General features: G+C 45.3%; 1 protein-coding gene across 3 annotated transcripts in view; it reads right to left on the minus strand.

The window, feature by feature from the left end:
* The window catches only part of PARVB (parvin beta), a 34,854-nt gene extending 22,326 nt beyond the window's left edge, over positions 1–12,528 (minus strand). Inside the window, exons 1-2 of one of the 3 annotated variants that reach the window (XM_075855965.1) lie at positions 12,339–12,528; positions 776–865 (exon numbers count right to left, since the gene is read on the minus strand). In XM_075855965.1, coding sequence (XP_075712080.1) covers positions 776–865; positions 12,339–12,453 — 205 coding nt within the window. In that variant the 5' untranslated portion in view covers positions 12,454–12,528. Of the gene's footprint in view, positions 1–775; positions 866–1,970; positions 2,032–3,627; positions 3,921–12,338 lie in introns of those variants that run through there. The other 2 variants (XM_075855966.1, XM_075855968.1) reach the window with 2 other exon arrangements.
* Positions 12,529–16,002: the final 3,474 nt, after the last annotated feature.

Genomic DNA, 16,002 nt, shown 5'->3' on the forward strand with positions numbered 1-16,002 from the left:
AAAATCGTACCATTTTCCAAAATAACTTCCTTTTTTTCTATGCCTTTTTTTGTTCCTGTGTGTGAAGGAAGCCGGACTGCTTTCTTCTAGAAACAGCGCCAACCTTTTACACAGGCTGTGTGTGGTACTGCAATTTTCAAATGAACTGCAATACCAAATACAGCCTATGGAAAAGGTTGGTGCTGTTTGTGGTAGAATGCAGTAATTTTTTTCTAATCTCCTATAACCACCACATTTCATCAGAAAAATGCCCATAACTAAATATCAGTTTTACCTCGGTCGGTAACACGATATTTTTATAGGTTGAAAAATTACATATACGGTAAAAATGGCAACCATTCTTTGGAATTAGTGATACTGGAGCATCTTTCCTTAGAACTCTGCATTGTGCTGTTCCTCTGTTATTCCTCCTGGAAATGTATGAATAACTTGACTATTGGGTATTACCATTTCCCTGGTCAATGGGGCGAAGACTAATGCTGTCCAATCACTGTGGATAGCGCCAGTTAGTGGAAAAACCTAGTTCTCAATTTATTACTACATTTCCAGGAGGAATAACAGAGGAACAGTACAACCCAGAAAACAAGCTCCAGAATGGTTATTTCATTGGGAATGTAAATATTTACTACAACAGACGACATGTGATGACAGGAGAGGTTCTTTAAATCACTTAGGCCTAGTTCACATCTGCGTATAGGGCATGATGGAACTGAACACGTCACAGAAAATCTGGTAAATCTAGATAAAGAAGTGGTCTACTGTAATTATACTGTACCGAGTAGGGTATCCTCCGGGTGGATGTCAATGGTGCTGGGGGACATTGGGGCGTTAATAGCATTTCTGCCTTCATCCTGGAGATCACTCACTGCAGGGACAAACAAATGAAAAATCTTTATTACGAAGAAGACCACCATGAAGAATACACACTAAGGCCTCCCACGTGATATACGGTCCGCGTGTCGGCCGCATTTCCCAGACCGAATGCACCGCAGGGAGCCGGGCTCCTAGCATCATAGTTATGTACGACGCTAGGAGTCCCTGCCTCTCCGTGGAACTACTGTCCCATACTGAAAACATGATTACTGTACGGGACAGTTGTCCCGCAGCGAGGCAGGGTCTCCTAGCGTCCTAGATAACTATGATGCTAGGAGCCCGGCTCCTTGCGGTGCGTTCGGTCCGGGAAATACTGCCGACATATGGTCCGTATATCATGGCTGAACACGCTCGGGTGAATACGGCCTAAGGCTACACTCACACGAGCATGACAGATTTGCGCGCTAAGGGGGAGATTTACTATGCGAGTTGCGTCAACGTATCAAGTCGTGGCACAAAAATTAGTGACTTTTCAAGCTGCTTTGGCGATTTTTTTTAGAAAGAAAACAGTGCACGCAGCTACGCAGGAGAACGTGGCAATCAGCGGCCTGATATATTTGCGCCAATTTCTGGCCTAAATGATAGTAAATTATAGCGGAAATCTACGCGAGCTCATAGCTGGAGTAGATTTCAGTTTGTGGCCCCTGACAGACCAAGATGCACCAAATTTAATAAGAGGCTTACACCCCTTAAAATACGCCGCACCGCTTACTCCAGAGGGCTTCTGTTTACGACTGTCGTAGAAACGCCAGTCTTAGTAAATCCCACCAATGAGGGGTTAGGCCCCATGCACACAACCGTAGTGGTCATCCGTAATTACGGGGTAAATTATGGATCCAATCATTTCTATAGGCCACGGACACCCTTTCGTATATTTACAGGTGTGTCCCGCCGGTAGAAACGATCCGCTAAAATAGAGAACATTTCCTATTCTTGTCTGCAACTGCGTCATGGATTTGCACATAGAAGTCTATGGGCACTTCCGCAATTGCGGACGGCTATGGATGTGCATCCATATTTGCGGACAGTAAAAATCTTTACGGTTGTGAGCATAAGGCCTTAACCAGCAACACAGAGATGTAGCAGATATAACATACACCGGGGTCACCGAGCGCTGCTTTTCGAGACGGTGTCTACAGGGGGATGGTAGATGTTTACATAGGCTTCTCCACATGGAGGGGATAGATGCATAGATAGGTCAGAGTGCCCCGCACCCACATCGCCCACCACTATCGCATCATGTGCTGTCCGTGCGCCAGAAAGTGATATCTACGCCATTTCTAGCGTAAATTAGAATAAATGTCTCACTAAGTCCCGCCCACTTTGGCTTTTCACTGCATACAAATGTATACACTTCCAGTGAACTCCATAATAACAGTATGCAGTAACCTCCTCAGCTCCCCCTAGTGGAGGCTACAGACAACCAGAATCTTATCATTTGACGCTATGGCTGTGTGAAGGGAAGCAGTGGGAATCGTATTCGGAGTGAAATCTCTTTGAGACGACCACCCAAAAGGCCACAAAATACAATGGTCTTTGATGATGGTGGTCCTCTCAAAGGAAAATGTATACAGAATGCAAAATTGGGCCTCATTTATCGAAACGGTCTAACCGTAAACTGTTGCTGCTTATTGCAACCAATCATAGCCCAGCTTTTATTTCTTAAACTGCACTGGAAAAATGAAAGCAGCACTCTGATTGGTTGCTATGGGCAACAAGGACAGTTTTACTGTTAGACTATTTTGATAAATGAGGCCTAAGGGGGAGATTTAGCAAAGACAAAAGTGGAGTAGTTGCCCATAGAAACCAATCAGAGTCCACCTTTCATTTTCAGAGAACCTTTGAAAATGAAAGCATAGACCTGATTGGTTGCTATGAGCAACTACTCCATTTTTCCTTTGCACCAGTTTTGATCAATTTCCCCCAGTGCGTTTAATGCAGTCAGCAAACATGTACAATAAAAGGGTGAAACCCTCAAAATCACGTCAGTGACACCGCTTGCTTACAGCAGGCCGTACTGAATTGTAAAACCTTCCATAAATTTCCAGGATCTGCAGTGTATTGTCCTGCCTGGTCAGTCACCATCATGGTCCCCTAGAGATAGAGAGATGGTTGCTCCGTCCTCCCCACCACCATTAAGGCTACATGCACACATTGCGGAATTTGGTGCAGAAAATCTGCATCAAAACCGCAGGTAATTCCGCAAGTAAAATCCGCATCTACTAATGCGTTTTTCACGGTTTCATCATACAGCGTGACACTGAGTGCGTATAGGTTTGTAATATGGAACCGTACGGCCCGTTTCACACTTCAGTACTTTGGCGCCGATTTTGACGTCGGAATCAGTGCCAAGAAACCGTCTCCTATTGATTTCAATGAGAGGCGTTTTTCTTCCCCCCCCCCGAGCAGCTTTTATCCGCACGCGGAAAAAAAAAAAAAAAGTGTCATGTCATTTGTTGCCGCGGTTCTGCCTCTGACCTCCCATTGAAAGCAATGGGAGGCAGAAAGAGCACTTTTTGCTAAAATGCAGCGAAATACGCTGCGAAAAACACAGCAAGAAAGTGCAGGCAGGTCAAAGTCTGCCTCAAAATCCCTGAAGGAATGTTGAGGTAGATTTTTTTTCTGCCTGCAAAATCCCCCGTGTGAACAGGGCCTAACCGGTAAGCACAGGGCAAAGAATAGAAATACCAGAATACAACCGAAACTACGGCAGCCAATCATAACCAAGCATAACATTCACCGAACCCTCCAAACCTGTCTTTTCCCCCTTCTCTCCTGCCCCGGCGGCCTCCTTCCTGCGTTTCCTGCACAGCAGCCCGGACATGTTGGTCCCAGATTGGGGTCAGCAACGTAGAAGAAGAGGGACAGCAAGAAGCGTGGAGTAATAGACTGGAGCCGGGTTATTTCTGACAGGGTGACGAGGAGGCCTTGACAGGAGCTGGTCAGTTTGGAGGGGTCTGGACAGCTGAAACCCTGGCAGTAAAAGAGGAGCCGTCTCCAGCTCAGGGGGGCGTCTAATGACTGTTACCGGATGGGAAGTTAGGAAAAATAACGGGACGATGTCCTATGGAGCTGCAGGGACTGTGGAGGACTAGAGGGTTACAAGTAGGAAAGACGTACGGAGTCACTGGAGGTGCAGACAACGGTGCCAGGAGCGGTGCCAGGAGCGGTGCCAGCTGCTATGCAGTATAATTAGTGCAGTGCGGAGATGCTGTGGTCTGTGCCCAGGCTGCTAGCTACAAGCTCTTGTATCTCAGTTATATACCGGAAGACTGCCATGTACTTAGAGGTTGGTACAAGTGTCTTGCAAAAGTAGTTAACCCTTAAAAAGTCAGAAGAAACTGGTTGTTCCAGACCGTATGTTTTTTTGGAAACCAGTATGCACAGATGCGGAGTTCTTCCCAGACTGTGCGGTACATGTACGGAGCAATTATGGCGTGGACTCTGTAGCTGCGCCCGCATCATCACCCGGCTGTAACTAATAATTGCAATACTGGGCATTTACTCCTTAGATGTCATGGTCAATAGCAACCACGACATCTGAAGCCAGCCACACAAGCCAATGATCGGCCGCAATCATTCGTGATCGATCGATCAATCAATCATCCATGGGATTATTCGAAAGAATGATCCCATCTGCAACAATAGAGACTGAACTGGCCCATCAGAGGGTCGGTTTTATAAAAATCGGACTCCGAGGCTGGTGCAAAGCGGCAAATGATCCAACCTGGCCGATCACATTTTCGGACAGACAGAAAACCGCCATTAGCCTTTTGAAAACGATCGTTCCAGTTAATTGGCCAAAATCGGCCGAATGTCATCTCAAGTGTACGGCCATCGAAACCCTTTGTCACCCAATTTGCGATCACAGGATCCTGTAAGGCCTCATTCACACGAGCGTGAATCACGTCCGTGCACTGTGCGTCGAAACAACGCACAGCACACGGACGCATTGATTTCAATGGGGCTGCTCACACATGCGTGATTTTTAACGCAGCTAGAGTCCGCTGTGTAAAACTCACTGCATGTCCTATATTGGTGCGTTCTCACTCACTTACGCGCCCATTGAAGTCAATGGGTGCGTGAAAACCACTCACCGCACACGGATAGATATCAGTGTGCGGTACGTGATTTACGCATCAATTCAATTGAAAATAATACTTAAAAAAAACAAGATGTGCTTTGCGAGTGCGTGAATAACGCATGCCACTCGCAAAGCACTGACGCATAACGCAACACACAGACCCGATTCACGCGCGTGAATCTGATACGCCCGTGTGAAGAAGGCCTAAGAAGTCTCCCAAAGCTGCCATAACCGAGTCTCAATTAGGCCCTGTACATTAAAATACATACCTTAATAAAGTTTGGAAAGAAAAATTTAAAAAAAAAAGAAAAAAATTACAAAAAAGAAAAAAATATGTAAAAAACATTTTCCATTAAAAAATGTTTTATTGAAAAGGGAACAAAAAAAACACGTATTTACTATCGCCGTAATCATAATACACAATAGAATAAAGGCAAGATTTTATACAAGTTGGCGAAGGACGTAACCACTCTCACCCCACCCCCAAAAAATGGCAACGTTATGAGTGTAGGTATATTTGGTAAAATTTTGTAGGAACATTACTAACCACGAAACTGGGCCCCAAGCCCTTAGAAGGTTTATGAAACATAATGTGACTCACAGATGACGCCCCTACTCATGTAAGATGGCCCAACCAAGTCATCTCACAAGAATGGGTGTCTGCTGCTTCCTGCAATGTATCTTATAAACAGCAGGTGGCGCCCATGTTCAGAAATAGAGGACCATAAAAATGCTTCATCTTAAAGGGGTACTCCAAATTAATGTATGGCATATCCACTGGATTTGCCATTCATTCTTCACCGAAATGCAGCAGTCAAAAGGTGGAACCCGCACCTCTTAGCCACACGGTGACCTTTCGAATCTTTCTCCGCCTGAATGTGGTGGTCGAAGATGGGACCTGCATTTATCAGACATTTATGGACTATCCTGTGGAGATGCCATAAATGTCTGCGTTAGGAAAATCAGGTCTGTAACGATTGGCATGAAAAATAAGCAACAGGAATTATTTTTCTCTGCATTACATAACTTTATAGCAGAACTCTGTAAATACTCCTGAAATACTCTGTGCTGCTATGAGATTCTAATTCTTCCCCTCTGTCTCACAGCATCCATTCATCTCCTCAGATCAGGACTCTGTCACATGCAGCCTTGTGCTCACTAACAAATCACATGATTGGACAGGTCACTGCCTCCCACAAGATCAGCTTACAATTCTCCTAAAATACTCTGTGCTTCTAATGCTTTCATTCTTTTCCTATTCCCGTCCTCACATCATAACACTGCTCTAATCTCATGCAGCCCTGTCCTCAGACTGCCTTTCATACGATGAGCACTGTTCTCCCGAAATACTCTGTGCTGCTGAGACAATGCTTCTTCCACTATCAATGTATTAGCTCCTACCTGCTTCCATTTCCCTCTATCATAACACCGCCTTCATCATGAGAGGACGTCACTGCTTCAAGATCAGCACACTCCTCTCCTGAAATACTCTGCACTGCTCGGGACCATCTTATCCATCCACTATCCATCTGTGACCTCCCACTTGTTTCCAGACCGCTCCTCACAGGGCACTACCCATCACATGCAGCCCTTTAGTCATCAGAGGGGACAGATCACAAGATCAGCTCACTCCTCTCCTGAAATACTCTGTGCTGCGTCCCATTGACTAGTCCACTTAATCTGACAGCAGGGAAGAGAACTCTGTTCTAAAGAGCTTTCTAATCGCAAAAATAAGTATTTATTTAAAAACGATATTTACTTTCCTGTGGGCGATTCGGGGAATTTGACAGTACGAAAAGACCAAGTTCTCCAGTATTTATACAGCAGAAGTGACAATGCAAATAATGTGTCCATACTGCTTCCTGCCGATAGCTCATCTCACTGGAACATGCTAAGCAGGGGAAAAATGGCCGATCATTTTAAAGGGACACTGCACCTAAAGTCGGAGACTCACACAAACGTGGAGTGATAAGACGAGCTGCTCAGATCAGTCACACATCCGTATATAAAAAGGTCTCCAGGTACGAAAACCAGCTATACACAACGAGCGGCCTGCAAACAACATCTCCGATCTCAGCTTCTCATGGAGGGGTCATGTTTTTCTGTTTTTGAGAAGGCGGGCTGAGGGTTAAGAAAGCTCCCGACGTAAACGCTTAACGTGTCCATAGGGCTCCATTAGCACGATGGAGACCAAAGGAGATTCCTTTTGGCCTCCGTCGGGCTGGTATGTCGTTATACTTTTTTTTTTGGTAAATGGAATAACGTAGGAGACTACAGTATTTCATCCTGAAGGATATAATAAAAAAATAAATTATACTGCGCGGGATGTTTTTTTTTTTAAATTATTATTACATGGGAGCCTATGCGAGACTGGTGCCACTCTACGTCAAACGTATACCTCAGGGGACTTCCAGAGTCCTCAGAAAGAGAATCAGGTAGCACTCAGGTTGGGGAGTCCGGGCCTGTGGAAGCCCCTGACGTCACTGTCCATACATGGACAGTGATGTCAAAAGCTTTCAACTACGGAGTCCTTCTGATGCTCGGGCCGAAGATTGTGGAACTGGGGAAGCCTCTGACGTCCTTGTCCATATACGGACAGTGACGACAGGGTCTCCTCCATGAGCGGAATCCCCAGCGAAAGCATTGCCGACGGGAGTCCGTCATCTTAAAGCTCCCAACGTCACAGTCCATATATGAACAGTGACTTCAAGGGCTTTCCCAGGACTTGAATCCCCGGCGATTCTCAACATTATAGCTCCTGATAGTACTGTATGTGTGTGTGTATAATCTCCTATACATATTTTTATGTATTAGGCCTGTGCATGGAGCCTGTACACTGGAACAAGGTCTCTATGGTTCTGTTTTACAGAGACACCAAGTGCCGCCATATGGTGCCCTCATACAACACGGCATTGCTTCTAGGGGAGAATACCTCCGCAATACGGCATGCGAGGGAACATGAGACTATTTTATTTTCCTGGAGGACTCTGCATGTAAGTCTGTGAGAAAAAATAACCTCTATTAGCCACCTTATAAAGTTTGAGGTACAGTACAGGCCCGTAACAGCCTAAGGGCGCCCTATTACGGAACCGGACATCACTGATCTGCTATACGGCCGTGTGCATGAGGCCTAATTGAATGAAACGCTCAGATCTGTGAGATAATAGTTTTGTGTATAGGAATCTTTATATAGTTACAGCCGCTCATCCACCCAGCAATTTATAGGATCTCCCCTCCCTGCCCCCAGGACGCACATTCCTCACTCCCTGACAGGCAGTAACCCTTACTGTGCCGCTGCCCAAATACAAGCATGCACAGGTCAATATAACTCCCCAGCGTCACACACCACAACACACGGGTTTACCGTTTTTTCAGTATCTATAAGTAGTAAACATATTTGAGACCCTTTAAACGGGTAAGCCTACAAATCCAAGGACGTACACAGAAATCATAGGGCCCCATAGCAAAACTCAGTGTGTCCACATCATTTCACAATATATATATTTTAAGCGTACGAGGAGTGTTTTACGCAATTTGACATTTAGGAGCATAAAGTAACAAATAAATGTAATGTGGCTCTGGTGCATTGTGGTCCTAATAAAAGAGATAAAAGGATAAAAAAAAAAAATCAGGGGTCAGGCACCCCTTTTCTCTGGAGGCATTGGGGATGTCATAAAAGTCAATAGTCGAAGAAAAAAAAGCTTTAGACCCTGTTCACACAGTTTTTTTGCAGGTGGAAATATCGGCCTCAAAATTCCATCAGGTATTTTGAGGCATATTTTGACCTGCCTGCACACTGTTGGCCGCGTTTTTCAGCCGTGGTCATTGAGCGCAGCGGATAAAAACCGCTGCGAAAACGGCTTTCTCTGCCTCCCATTGATGTCAATGGGAGCTCAGAGACGGAAGTGGCCGAAGATAGGGCATGTCGCTTCATTTTCCAGCTTCTTTTTAACAGCTCGTGGAAAAAAAAACGCCTCCGATTGAAATCAATGGGAAGCGATTTCGGGCGTTTGGCGCGGTTTCCGAATCAAAAACAGCGCTAATATACTCTATGTGAACATACCCTTAAAATGGTATGTCCAGTTTAGAAGGCCCATTTTCATATATCTGAATAGGAAATTTGTAGCGAATAGAGGCGGGTGCCCTGTTTAGGATCCTCTTCTCTTTGCCACAATAGTTACATAGAGCGTCTCTCGCTCAGGAGGACCTGCCTGTCCTGCATTACACATTGATACGAATGGACACTATGTAATGCCTAATTTCCCCTGCGGTGGCGCTGCAGGGAAATTGAACACTAAAGCCTCATGCACAAACATGTTTCAGTACGGGACAGTATTCCCGCGGAGGCAAGGACACCTTGCGTCATACACAACTATGATACTAGGAGCCCGGCTCCCTGATCTGTGTTCGGTCTGGGACATGCGGTCCGTATATCACAGCCGTGTGCATGAGGACTTACTGCCAAGTTTCCCCACATATTATAGACGATCGATGGGGGTCCCAGCAGGATAAAACTTTGCGATCTGTTTATTAGCAAGGGACGTGGTGCAGGTGTGCAGTGAGGAGGATCTGGGGTTTCGGGACCCTGTTTCTCGCGATCGGTGGGGTTCCCAGTGATCAGACAATTATAACCTGTGGATAGGTGATAATTGTTGATTCTGGGACAACCCCTTTAAATGGGCCCAAATGCCCCTCTGCCACAGAAGACACGAGCATTATAAAAGGCCCATAGTAGGTTGGAGCTTCAAGTTACGCTATCAGACATTTATTACATATTCTGTAATATGGTTATACCCCTTTAATTAAGTCAACCCCATTACCTGTGTGCAATGTGGTCTCTTCCATGTGCTGTATACATTTGCATGTAGTGAGCTCCCTCTAGTGGTGCCTGTAGGCAGGCAGAAGCGTATCATTTAAATCTATGGCTGTGTGAAGTTAAGCAGTGGTTTTGGAGCTCCGATCCCTATTAAAAAATAATTCTGAAAACAGACGTCACCTGTACCCTGCATTTCCTGATTTTTACGTCATCATCCAAGGAAAGGACAATCTAGAAATAAACAGAGCAACATAAAATGGGCTAAAATATATGGAGCGCGGCGGGCCTTTCCGGAGCACAGGGACACTCGTATAGTAATAGAAGGGGATAAAAATGACACATGAGACAGGAAGGGACAGAACAAAGGAATCTAGATGGGGGGGGGGGGCGACGTTCTGCGAGATCTGAGCCGTGACATGTTCCAGTTCTCAGAAGTTACAGGAATCTCAGACTAGACTGTGCCCTGTGTGTAGAGCAGAGGAATACAGTCTGTTCTCTGTTGTCAGCCATTTCAGACTGCAAGAGGCTAAAAATGGCCATAGACATTCGATTTCGGCCAATAATAATCTAATGTCGGGGGGGACTACCCAGCAGACTACATAGACTTTGTGGGGAAATGGACATGTAGGGTGTGTGTCCCCCCATAGTGTCTCTTGCCTAAAGCTGTGAAATTTTGGCAATACGCGCGCTCGGCCGACAGCTATTCCTGGCCGAGCATTCGTTGTGTTTTCAGAGGGGAGAAAGGCGCTGCTAGACTCCTCTAGCAGCTGCTTATCTCCTATAGGAAAAAAAAAAAAAAAGGATCGGGCAAGCGTGTTGAAATGCCCGATCCTTCTTTCCATCGACATCTGCTGCCGGGGAAGTCGGGACATCCCCATACGCATTAAAAAGTCAGCTGGTCATGATGAAATCATGAATTGGTTAAAATGCTTTTTTTTATTTAAAAAAAAAAAAAAAGACACATTTAGCGCAATGTGTGATCCCATCTCAAGGGTACGGTCCCACGTAGCAGCGTCCGCAAACAATGGCCGCATGCGGGTGGCGGGGTTTTCAAACAGATTGTGGATATGCAGTACGGGTGTATTCACACATGCAGGTTTAAATCAGGTTGTTTTTTTCCGGCAATTCTTGAAGACAAAATCAGGTGTGGATCATAAAGGAAGAGAAAGTATAAGGATGTGTTCACACAGGGCGGATACGCTGCGTAAAAGTACACAGCGTATCCGTCCTGAAAGCCGTAGGGAATTCCGTAAAAAATAAAAAAAAATGCTCCAAATTGTGGTGACGTTTTCCAGGCGGAATCTCCGCTGGTGAAAAAATTAAAAAAAGTTTATACTTACCCCATTCTCCGTTTTGATAGCGATCAGATATTCTGTTCTCTGTCCAGGCCGGAATAGGAAGTACTAACAATTTTATTCATTTAAAAAAAAGGGTTGTTTTTTTTCTGAGTTGCGATTTTCGCATCGGAATCGCATCTTTTCCACGCAAAAATCGCAACATTTGCTGTTTTTTTGCGGGTTTTACCTCTCAATTGAGGAAAACCCACAACAGAAAACCAGCGATTCTGAAGCATAGATTGCTGTGGATTTAAAAAACGCTGCGCAGGACAATTTATGAAAAAATTTTCGGCTGATTTTTTTCAGATTCTACTTCTCCTCCTGGTTTTGGTTTAAAAAAAACTGCATAAAAAAAAAACCTGTACAAAACCTGCAGGTCTGAATACACCCCGGTTGCTTTCACACATGCCGGTTTTCTATGCAGCTTTTTAAACCACAACCAGAAGTGAATTAAAAAAATAAAAAAGAGAAGAGGAAAAAGTAGAAGATTTCCCCCCCCCCCCCCCCTTTATGATCCTCACCTGGCATTAAAATCCTACATCAGGTCTAGTCGCGCTGCCCCCGCTCCACCCTTTATATTTGGGTTATTTCGTTTTATTATCCTTGTACACGATACAACGCCGCTCTGTTGAGCAATATACGGCAATACCACTCAGACGTTGCGAACTCATTCATTTTTACCTTGATTTGGTACATTTTTCGTTACGGTTGCGTTTCTAACCGCAACGTCTGAATGGACCCTTACATCTCTGAATAGTAAGAGTAACACGGTTATAAAAGTTACAGCAGAAGAGATATATATATATATATATATATATATGGGCAACATTGGTACCTCCAGCGGCGGGAGTGCCGGCTTTGTAACGTAAGATGTCACCGCTGTCGCCGATTTCTTACAAGTTCACACTGATATCACATATACAGCAGCCTGTGCAGTTAACTCTATCCTGCCTGCCCTAAAAATCAGCACACGGGGGTCTCTGCAGCAACCATTAACCCCTAAAACACCCGTCAGTTCACAGCGACATATCAGACAGCCCGTGAACCCATTCCTGGGAGCCCCCTCAACAAAACTCCAGTGTCACCCCCTTGACTCCTTCCTGCCCAGCCCCACCGTAATGAGCTCAATTTCTTAACCCTTTCCCTCCTGTCATCAGAACAGTCTGACCCTCTCATCCCTTTAGTATTATACATGCACTGATGTAATAGGGTGACCCCCCCATCTCACCTTCTTTAGCTTTCTTCTTCCTGACCAGGGTGCCCCCCAGCTTGCCCAGGAAGGATTCATCTTTCTTCATCTTGTGGCTCTGCAGGGTGGGAGACCTGACGGGGGTGGCTGACATGTTCCCCCTGGATGTGTGAGTGAGGTGGGAGGTTTGTCCTCATGTGATAATGGGAGACAGGAAGAGGATGTGGTGAACCTCACACTTATCAGCCGCCAATGGAAGTGACTGGAGGGCTGGGCAGGGAGGGGAGGCTATCCTGGGGCTTGTGCTCAGCTACAAACCATGACCAGATTGATGTCGCCAGTGTGTGGGTATTACTACATTCCTGTGCGATGCGATGCTCTGTGCCTGTGCCCCCCCCCCCCCCCACACACCAACTCCAGGTGTAACAATGTAAAACCTGCAACAAATAGCCAAGTGTTGCGACTGTTTCTGGCAGAATGACAGCTTTTTCGTTGAAAAAATCGCAACGCTTGCGAATTGTTGTGGGTTTTACCCCCCCCCCCCATTGAATTAAAGGGGGGAAACCAGAAAAGCAACGAAAACGCAGCATAAATAGACATGCTGCGTATTTCAAATCTGCACCGCAGTCAATTTATGAACGTTTTCACTGCATTTTTTTTCAACGCGTGGGCATGAGATTTTATAAATCACTTTGCTGCTACTGTAAATGCTGCGGAATTTCCACACACAATTCCGTTGCGGAAATTCTGCAGAGTTTAAACTATGTGGGAACCCGGTCTTAGGCTGGGTTCCCATATAGCGTAAACGCAGCAGAATTTTTGGTTGATTTTCCATTGCGGGTTTTCCACATTGAATTCAATGGGCATGCAAAACCCGCAACGGAAAGCCAAGTGTTGCAAGTTTTGGAGGCGTAACCTCAAAAATCGCAACTCCGGAAAAAAAAATCATACTTACCCAGAACGACCTCCTCCTCCTCCTTCCTGCAGTCCGGCCTCTTGGGATGAAGTTTCATCCCATGTGACCGCTGCAGCCAATCACAGAATCACAGGCTGCAGGGTCACATGGCCTGCAACGTCATCGTAGGAGGCCGGACTACGCGCAGAGAAGACGGAGGGGGTAAGTATGAGCGCTTTCTTCCGCAGCGGAAATACCGTTTGAAAAACGGCACCACAACGTGGTGCGATTTTTCGTACTGAATGTACTGCGGGTTCCAGGTCGGACACGCTGCGTGATTTTTATCCGACCTTTGGGAACTTAGCCTAAGGGTGCATATAGGTGTGTTTCACCTATATAAAACCACACAGACGAAAACCGCATCGCCATTCACAGAAAAACCACATGTGTTTTGGCCACAACACATGTGGTTTTTCTGTGAATGGCGATGCGGTTTTCGAAGTCCTATGGAGAGGCTTATAGGAAAAACGCCATAGCCAGAGCATGCTGCGTTTGGGAAAAAACACCACTGAACGCAAAATTGCCTTAAAAATGCCACAAATCAAAACGCAGTTGTATGTAGCGCATTTTATATTTTACTATCGATTTAAAGGGGTTGTCCACTTTCTGAAAACGTATGACCTATCCACAGGATAGGTCATCAATATATGATCGGTGCGTGTCCGACATCCGGACTCTGCACCGATCTGCAACTCTGGCTGCCTCCGTGCACCGAATGTTTGGAACGGGATGCAGTAGTTGGAGCCGGAAGCAGATGGCGCCGTACATTGCATAGTGGCCGTTCGGCGGAACTGCAGCACGCCTCCTATTCACTTGAATAGGAGAAGAGCTGCAACACTGCAGCTTGGCCGCTATTCTTTGACCGGAGGCATCTGCTTCCGGCTCCAAAGCCGGAGTGCCGGATCGGTGCGGGGTCCGGATGTTGGACACGCACCAATCATATACTGATGACCTATCCGGTGGATAGGTCATACGTTTTCAGAAAGTGGACAACCCTGTTAATGTAATATTTGGCCACACTGTGGATTTTTTCCAGCAGTTTTAGTGTGAAGCTTTAATTGTGGCAGAGTTTATGTGCACCTGCGGATTTACAGCGGTTTTTACAGCGTTTCCGCTGCGTAAATGCTGTACAAACCGCGACAAAACTCAACTTAGCGTATTTTTTTGCAGAATTTCTGCTGCCTATTAAAGTCTCTGGCCCAAACACGCAGCATCTCCGCTGAGAATACGCAGCATATATTGACATGCTGCGGATTCTGCACGACTTTTCTGCGTATTTTTTTAGCGTGTGGCTGAGATTTGCTAAAACATATAACAAATACGTCATGTGAATGGGGCAAAAAAGTGTCATTTTCAAGCAATAGCAGCGCAACTTTTTTTTTTTTTTAAACGATCCAGTCCAGTGACAATTTGGTATCGCCATAATTGTAATTCACCCGCAGACTGCACTTTTGCTTCTGTCAAAAAAACTGAAAACTGGCGGACGGAGACAAACGGAAAGCAACTGAAACAAAAGAATTACAATTGAAATTAATGGTAATTCTAACGGAACCGCTGCTTTCCGTTTTATCTTTCGATCCTCTCTTCCTCTAACGGAAGAACGGTAAACGTATACTAACGCTAGTGTGAACTTGGCCTAAAGATAACATGTCGTTTTTACCGCACGGTGAACGCCTTGAAAATGAAACCCAAAAAGCAACGGAATCCGTTTTATTTCTATTTCAGCCCACAAAAAAAATTTCAGTTTCGCAGCTCATTATGTGGTACAATAAAAACGACAACTCGTCCCTGCAAAAAAACACGCCCTCATACCGCTGTATAGACAGAAAATAAAAGTTATGGCTATTGGAAGACGGGGAGGAAAAACGTCTGCAGCAGCAAGGGGATAGGCCGCATGCACGCGACGGAACAGTATTTTTAGTCAGTAAATACGGCACGAACGGGCCGCGGAGTGTCACCCGCATTTGCGGGCCATCCTCTCAGTAAGGCTATGTTCACGTTTACACCCCGAATTACGCCTGAAAACTCTGCGTGTGAACATACCCTAAAAAGTATATGAGCACGGTCCGTAAATGCGGAAAAATAGGACATGTCTTATTCTTCATGGGTCATTTCTACGGTCCGGACATATACCCATAAATATACGGGAAGGTGTTCATGGCCGATAGAAATTAATGGGCCGCTAATTTAAATTACGGTCGGGTGCATGAGGCCTTAATTTATCACTTTTTTTTTTTACACATTTCCAATAAAACCTGGAATTGTTTTTATCCAACACCATATTCTGTTAATGAATAAACGCACGCTGCGTTTCAGGATTCACTTCACCACTCCAGCCTATATGTGGATACGTCCACCATGTATGTACCATATTCTCCTAAGTACTCCTGGAAGTCGCCACTAGGGGGAGCTTGCTGCATATGAATTTATATTATATTATTGCCATTGACTTCAATGGACGCTATATAAATGTGTGTGTAGTGAGCTCCCCCTAGTGGCTACTGCTGCCATTGTTTATGTGAGTCAGTTTGTGAGCTCTTTACAATGTCATTCTGATGGCGTTGTTAGTGAAGGTACTTTAGCTGTCATTTTGAGGGTGTGGTCTGTATTTATAGGTGGGGTTTACATTGAAAAAATGATGCAAGAGGAGGAGCACAAGTATTGGTGATTTTTTTAATGTTACTGTTCCTTTAATACTCGTAGCGCCAATCTGCGGAACTCAAGCGGTTGTGAAACTACAAATCCCAG

The sequence above is a fragment of the Rhinoderma darwinii genome, chromosome 3, assembly GCF_050947455.1.
Source record: "Rhinoderma darwinii isolate aRhiDar2 chromosome 3, aRhiDar2.hap1, whole genome shotgun sequence".
NCBI lineage: Eukaryota > Metazoa > Chordata > Amphibia > Anura > Rhinodermatidae > Rhinoderma > Rhinoderma darwinii.